Source organism: Astatotilapia calliptera, chromosome 3 (genome assembly GCF_900246225.1).
Source record: "Astatotilapia calliptera chromosome 3, fAstCal1.2, whole genome shotgun sequence".
NCBI lineage: Eukaryota > Metazoa > Chordata > Actinopteri > Cichliformes > Cichlidae > Astatotilapia > Astatotilapia calliptera.
In genome coordinates, this window is record NC_039304.1 from 17104800 (window position 1) to 17112967 (window position 8168).

Genomic DNA, 8168 nt, shown 5'->3' on the forward strand with positions numbered 1-8168 from the left:
TGAAACTCTCAGTGGATTTCACTTGCAGATTTCAAAAGACGTACAAAAGTTTTTGTGAAATCATCACTGGGAACATTGAGACACTGAGTCTCAAAGGTACAACCTGCATAAATAAAGGTTAAATTATAAAAAATTTTTTTACTGAAAGTTATAAAAAGATAAAAATATCGACCAAATCCATCAACGCAAAGACAGTGGTGATTTATTGCTTTACAGGAATGCTGTAGCACTGCATTGCTGTAGATCTAAACAAGAATTCAATGTACAAGATGTGGCTGTTAAGTGACGGCTGTGTGCAGACAGGAATAGGACCCAAGGTGCAGACTCCAGAGACAAACTTAAACAGCTTTAATGTTGAACTCAAATATAGCATAACTGGAAAAAATCAAAATAAACTAACACCGGCGGACTGACAAAACACACACTAAGAATAGTACAATATACACACACACACACACATATATCACGTATATATGTATATATATATATATATATATATATATATATATATATATATATATATATATATATATATATATATATATATATATATATATTAGGGGTGCAACGATACACAAAATTCACGGTTCGGTTCGATACTTTGGTGTCACGGTTCGATATTTTTTCGATACAAAAAAATGTTCATGCATTTTTAATTTGTCATTTATTAAAATTATAAATATATATTTTAACTCAAAAGTACAGTTTTTAAATTTAACCCTAACCCTTGTGCATGTTTTTTATTTTGACAGCGAATGCGCACCTGCGGACCACTTATGTGCAGCCCTGGTTATTTAGCTCGTCATATTGCAGCCACAGAAATTCTTTTGTCCATGAAACCATAAAGCTGCACTTTCTTTTTGCCTTATAGTCTGATTTGTCATAACTTCTCCGTTTTGTGGTAAGCTTTTCTTTGGCTGTCACTTCTTCACCCTGACCTGTCTTATTTGGCTCAGCAGAACTGAAATGCTTTTACACACTCACTCACATAAGCTCAGCGATTCTCTGCGCGATCAACCTCTCACATGTTTAAGCTTGCTGCGGGAGATTTCACTTGTCATGTTTGCATAGTAAGCTAACAATTAATAAGATGATGTCAGAGGAATTGGTGCACAAATTATCATCACTCACAGATCAGTGCTGTCGCTCTCTATACACAGTTCGCACGATTGCAAAGTGAAAGCAAAAAAACAAGCGCAAATTCAAACGCGACTTCAATATGTCAGATATTGACAGTGGCTCACCGATGCCAATGACATAATTACCCAGCTACATTTCTGAAAGAATGCAAAAGCATTGACATATATTTTTCCTACAATAGCCCGACGGGCAGGGCAGAGATAGATTTTGGTAGCCCGACTGAAAAAATCGCTAGCTCCGGGACGTCGGGCTAGCGATATTGCGAGCCCTGTATCTGATTGAGGAATCACTCATCTTTGGAAAAGAGAGTTTATTACAGAGAAATGGCTCTTTCCAAAATAAAAGCTTCTTCTGGGCTATATTCTCAGCAGCATAAGGAGAATCATGTGCTAACAGCTGTCTAAATGACTTGGCTAAAGTTAGTAGCATGCTTGCTTTTTTTGTCTGCTTCCACTTGTCTTTGCACTAGGATGATGTCGGCGTAAATGTGCAGTCATATTCGTTGTGTTCCCACTAGTGCTTTCAGGTTAATCTCGTTGAAATGACCTTAACGCCACAACACGGAAAATCTCCGTTAACGAGCTACCGCCGATCGCTCCGTGCATGGGGCTAGACGGCCAACACGTTAACGAGCTAACTGCGCTAACACACTAGTTCCCACCCATGTAATTGAGCATTGCATGGCACATCCAACATACTGTTTTACTTTAGTCCATGACTTGCTTACCTTCAGGGTCATACGTCACATGAAAACCAAAATAATTCCAAACGCCAGATCTGAATGAGGGTGGGGGAGGTCCATGTTAAAAGGAGAGCTTAACTTCTGTCTCGCTAGCTTGCCCTGCGCTCTTCCTCCTGACTATGCTGTCTGTGTTGAGCGCTCAGTGGATCTGCGCTCGACAGTGCAGCCTAGGCGGAGTAGTCGAACACAGATTCACTGAGCGCTCAACACAGACAGCATCGTCAGAAGGAAAGTTGATAAAATAAATTACAAATGTTGTATTGTTCGATACATATGCGTACCGAACCGAAAGCACTGTATCGAACGGTTCAATATCGATACGAATATCGTTGCACCCCTAATATGTATATATATATATATACATACATAAGTCACTCATTAATAAATACTGGAAAAGAAATGTGTGTAGTTGTTGCAGTAAACAGTGTGTTAAGTGGATGCGTTGTACAGGGAGATGGCCACAGGCAGGAAAGATTTCCTGTGTCGTTCAGTGGTGCTTTTCGGTAATCTCAGTCTCTCACTGAACGTGCTCCTGTGACTGACCAGCATGTCATGGAGTGGGTGGGAGGTGTTATCCAATATTGTCTTTATCTTGGACAGCATCCGCCTCTCCGACACCACCTTGAGGGAGTCCAGCTCCATCCCCACAACATTACTGGCCTTACAAATCAGTTTATTGAGTCTGTTGGCATTTTGTGTGTTTTATTCAACATTTCTACACTCTTCGTTTTGCTGGACAAAAATATCCAATCATTCGAAACTAATAGGAGAGACAACAATTAGTGTAAATAACTGAGTTTGTCACATGTCACATTTGCAAGCAAGCAAGCATACATGTGAATACACACACACACACACACACACACACACACACACACACACACACACACACACCTTGGGTTACTTGGGAACCACTATGGGAACCTTGGTGCCCAGTAGAACCTCTCTTCTACAGGATAGCTCAACATTTCTATCATTCAGTGATGAAGAGGAGCTGAGGCTGCCATCAGAGTGAAGTCAAAGAATGGGAACTTTTTAAAAAAGTGCTTTGTAGTTTTTATTTGTGGTAATATCACTGTTATACAAACGATTATCTGAGTAAATGGCTTGTGAATCCTCATGGCAAGTTCTCCCAGCACAATGAGACTCTGTAACAGGAGGTTCAGACAACAACAACACATTCATGTGTGAACACGTTACCAAGTTCTCGTGCAAACATTCTCTTCGTGCCCTTCAAACAAGACACACAGGCAGGTAGGGCTGCAACAAACTATTTAAACTAACACGCTTTTTATTGCTGTCATATAATACATCTGTTTTATTTGTATAGTACATGAAACAAACAAAGTTTAAATCTTTCTTCTTCTTCTTTTTGATATTACATGTTGGGTTTGGCACATATTATTTCTCTTTCACAGACTTGTGAACACTGTTTGTGATCTGCCTTGTTTCTCTGTTCATTTGTCATTTGCCTGACAGTTAAAGGCAACCTGAGCTCGTCTCACAGCTTCCTTTGTGTCTCTGTAGGTTTCATTTCTAACTAGTCACAATGCCAGAGAGCGATAGACCTCAACACACTTGGATACCTCGAGTAATAAGTAAGAAAGTGATTTTGAACAGTTTTGCACACATCTGCAGCTGCTGTGTGTCATTTGTAACTGAAACCATGTCTGCCTTCCTTCAGGGTGTATCTCTGTGATTTTCTTCATCCTGTTTAATGTTCAAGCGATAGTTGGTAAGTGTGAGTGGCTCTTTATTCAGACTGAATTCATCTACCCGGTATATTCATTTTATGTGTTGGAAGGAAAATTTGAAAAATCAGATAACAAGAACTATGCAACAACGACTTGACAGTTGTCTTCATTTTCATGCTTGTGCTCTGTAGGATGTGTGTACTTTAATGACTGTCCAAGGGCGCCCTCCATTCCCGTCATTCTGGTTTTTTGTGGATTCATACCTGTCTTGTGGGGATTGAGCCGGTTTTTGAACAGGTGCAATATTTTCTTCGACTGTCTGTTCTTCATCCTCGATTTTGCCATATTCATCATCGGTAAGTATCCTGGTTCTGGATCACTTGACCCAGCATTTTGAGGAACTTTGTTTTGAGCAGCCTTATTAAACAGCTCACTTTCTGATAAAATCAAGTTTTGTTCCACGCTTCTACTTTTGGGTCCACAAGTATAACTCCACAAAGTGTGTATCGTCAGATTGTGGCAGTAAGCTTGAAGTTATATTCAGCTTCTTAACAGTGAAGGTTGCTGTTGTAATACACAGCCAGGCACTGCAGTACATACCTGATGTGATTAGCAACATGGTGGTGACAAATGCTGTATTTTTCAAAGGCCAAGTGCAGCTTCTCGTGACTGAAATTAGACCAAAAACAAAACTTAAAGCTAAATTATTTTTGAAAAATGATACCATTATTGCCCTGTGCTTGCTGAAAATGTAAGCCTGTCACTTGTTGGGATTAAAGAATTTGCAATAATGCTATGCTTTTTATTAATAAGTGTTATAAAGTCATATAGTGTAGTATTAAGTGGACACAGCCCTGAAAAATAAAGGCATTAGACTATGCAGACTCTCGCTCACGCTTGCCTGGGAAAAAGTAGATTACAGGGGACCATCTCTACTGGAAAGTTACTGAGACACTGTTGTTTAGACTAAAGTGAGAGAGCTGATAATAAAACTGTTAGGGGCACACCACCAATTTGAGATCCGCGGCAACGTGTCATGCAGGAAGCATGTCTCTTCTAGAAGTATTGTGAAAGAGAATTAAAGTGTTAAATGGTCTGCTGAGCAGTGTTTTGTCTTCCATCGGCTGCCTCCGAGGAATCAAAAGATCTCAGAGGCATTAAAGTGTTGATATTTAACACACTTCATCCTCCAAACTGCTCTAAATGCTCACTTTATGATTTTTTCTACTGTTGGCTCTGTACAGCAAAAACACGCCACCTACAGTTCAAACTGTCAGTTTATGAGAGGTAGCCAATCAGAGGAAATTGTTTTAGAACAAGAGGAGCCAAAGACATACATGTGACCCTGTTATTCTAATTATTTATTTTTAATATTTGATTTCCCCCTGAACCTCATTGTCTGTTATCTGATATCGGTAACAGTGCTTGTGTTGGGTCTTTAAAGAGTATAGGTTGTGTGAGTTTGACCATGTGAGTAGGGAGCGTTTGTAAGCTGTGAACAAATTGCCGTTTTGGGATCAATACAGTTATTTGAATTTGAATCAAAACCTCTAGTTGCAGACAAAGGATGAACTGAGAGGCTGCAAGAAGCAGAATATAAAACGAATCAGCATTATTTAAAAGTGTTAATGATGTAAATCAACTTCAGTGGAATAAAAATCTAAAGCTGGAAGTTGGTATTAAAGAAAGACACAAGAATGAGCAGGATTTTTTTTTTTTTTTGTGAAAAATGAAATGTATTTCTTAAAAAATTAAACTAGAACTAACAAGAATAAATGCATTACAGCAATGTTTGTTGTTGCCAAGCATGATCAGACCTTATTTTCTGAGATCTTATTTACATTTTTCCAGGTAGCATAATCGTCTACTCCATCTATGAACCCGACTACAACAAGAACGCTACAGAAACCGATCACTACTGCAACAAGACGCTCTACCTGTCTGCATTTTGTTGCATCACCCTGACCTACGTCCTGACAGGTGTTTATGTTTTCACTTATTTTTTTGCTCTCTGCACCAACCAGATGGTTTACGATGATGAGGATCGGCCACTGCTGTGGAGCTAATCATATGAATGTGTGTACGTTTGTGTGTTCCCCAACTCCTCTTAGACCAGTGGACCAATACTGATGAAACAGATTAAAATGGTTTCACAATAATATATATCATATCAAATATATCAAACTATAATGGACATATACTAATAATAATAATGATGCTGGCTGTAATAAAATCACAAGCAAACAACAAACCAAATATTATACAAATATTTTCATGTGTGCTTATATACAGAACATAATACATTTAATGTTGGTTAATACAGCAACATGCAGTTTTTGATCTTTTGTTAGAGAAATCTTACTATTAACAAGTCATACAGATGACTCATCATAGCAGAATAAATGATCATGATCTTCCCTGTTTAACAAACGAATATATTTTGTTTTATTAAATGTGTGATTTTATTTATTTTCCAATATCCATGCTGTTTCTTTCTTCTTCTTCTTCTTTTTAATTGTAAGTAAATAAATAAATAAAATGGGTTAGGACAACAGGACAACCTGTTGTTGATTGGTTCTTGTTGTTTTGAGACAGCAGCTTTGATCATTGATGTGTGGTGTAGATTTAAGCTGCTTCAAACTTCTCTTGTACCTCCGCTAGTTTGTAAGTTAACACCAGAGCACTATTACATTACAAACACCCCTTTTTTATTTTATTTTATTTTATTTTATTTTATTTTATTTTTGCTTTGCTCTATGCTCTATGAGAAAACACACTTCTACCCTGTGGGGCAAGGAATCGCCTGCAGTAATATTTGAGGCCACTAGATGTCCCCCTAATGCCTCTACATCATGCAGTAAATAATTGTTATGACTGAATCTCGAATAACAAATTTTCTCAACATTATTCATTTTCTTTGCATTATTAATATATATCCTATTTTGCCTTTTGACATGATTTTTTTTCTACACTCAACCATCAGTGAAATTAAATTATTAAAAATAAAAGAGAGTGGTGTTGGAACTGAGAACAGGGCGTGTATTTCACAAGAAGCAGAAAGACCTCGTCCGGCACAGGAAGTGCACTTATACTCTGTCTACAACAATGTTTATGCGAATACGAGGGGAGGCTGATGGAAACCTCTTCTGGGAGTAAAACTGTCAGTTAGAAAAGAAGAACCATGGCCTACTCTCATAAGATTCTGGGGTTTTCTTCAACAGAGGTGTTTACGTTTGTGCTCTGATCTGTGAACACAAAAGAGACCTTCGGAAAACTGAAAACTAACACTGGAAAAAGGATACAGTGAATTTTCTGCAAACCCTGAGCTTTACCCCACATTTCCTTAAATATACAAAAACAAACAAGAAAATAAACGAAAACAGAAAACAGATATTTTTTTTATTGTTAATTTTCTTTATGTAAAAGTGATTCACATGTTTAATTACCATGGAAATGGCTGTACTTACTTATGATTACATGATATAACTGTAATGGGATGGGCAGGCAAAAAGAGAACAGGCGTTAAAGTGAGACAGTGTAAGAGGAAGTTGAAACAATATCATGCGCACATTGCTGTTTATGTGGCCACGTACTTGCAACAGTCCTTTTCTGTATCTTCAAATGTGTCCGGTCAGACACACAAACAGGTCGGTCTGTAATAATCTATTTAATGCTTTCACATAATACACTTTAATTTGCTAATTATTTTAACACAGGAAAGGAAGTTCATGGGCATTTCCTTAAATTGTAAACGATAAAATTCAGTGCCTGGTTTAAAAAGATGGAAAAACATTGACAGACAGACAAATATTAACAGCTGGAGGTTATCTCGTGGCTATCTTTGTGTCTTTGTAGGTTCGACTAATAGTTATCATGCCAGGGAGTCAGAGACCACAATCCGTGTGTGGACTTCGAAACATAGTAATAGGTGAGAGAGTTGAAAATCTTTGCACATGTGTAGATGGTGCACACTGCGATTTGTGACTGACAAAGCGCTGTATCTGCCTCCAGGATGTACCTTGATCATTTTCTCCTTCACATTTGTTGCTCAAGGAATACTTGGTAAGTAAGAGATATTGTTATTGCAATGTTCAGATCAGATTCATGCGAATGTATTTTTATGTGTCACAAAAATCCCAAAAGGTTGATTCTGTTCATCTGGACGTAGCGTTTTCAGTTGGAGAAACGTTTCGTCACTCATCCAAGTGACTTCTTCATTGTCAGCTGACTGCAGGTTTCCCCAATCTTATAAACAGTACATTTGCATAATGACTGAAACCAGCCCACTGAAGGAACACTGGGCTGGGAGGTCAGTTCCTTGATCATTAATATCATGATCATTGACCAAAGCCCACTGATCAATGGCCATGAGTACCATTCACAGAGAGTTGGGGGATGGCTGCAATCATAGCATTGTAAGATGGCGAAAGATGTACCCTTAAGCCCCCTCCTCAATTCAGAGATGGTCTTTCCCTTTTCACGTAAATGGCCTCCTTCACTCTGCGCTCAAACCAGCGTTCCTCCCTGTCCAGGATGTGTACATCCTCATCATTGAAAGAGTGTCCACTGGCCTGTAGGTGTAAATAGACTGC

The 8168-nt window shown here is 38.4% G+C and overlaps 1 protein-coding gene across 1 annotated transcript; it reads left to right on the forward strand.

The window, feature by feature from the left end:
* The first annotated feature begins 3099 nt into the window (after positions 1-3099).
* LOC113018763 (transmembrane protein 272-like) lies at positions 3100-6041 on the forward strand. Its single transcript, XM_026162123.1, has 5 exons — positions 3100-3136; positions 3410-3480; positions 3567-3617; positions 3768-3932; positions 5428-6041. The coding sequence occupies exons 2-5, from the start codon at positions 3432-3434 to the stop codon at positions 5640-5642; spliced, it is 480 nt and encodes a 159-aa protein (XP_026017908.1). The 5' UTR covers positions 3100-3136; positions 3410-3431; the 3' UTR covers positions 5643-6041.
* The last annotated feature ends 2127 nt before the right edge of the window (positions 6042-8168 follow it).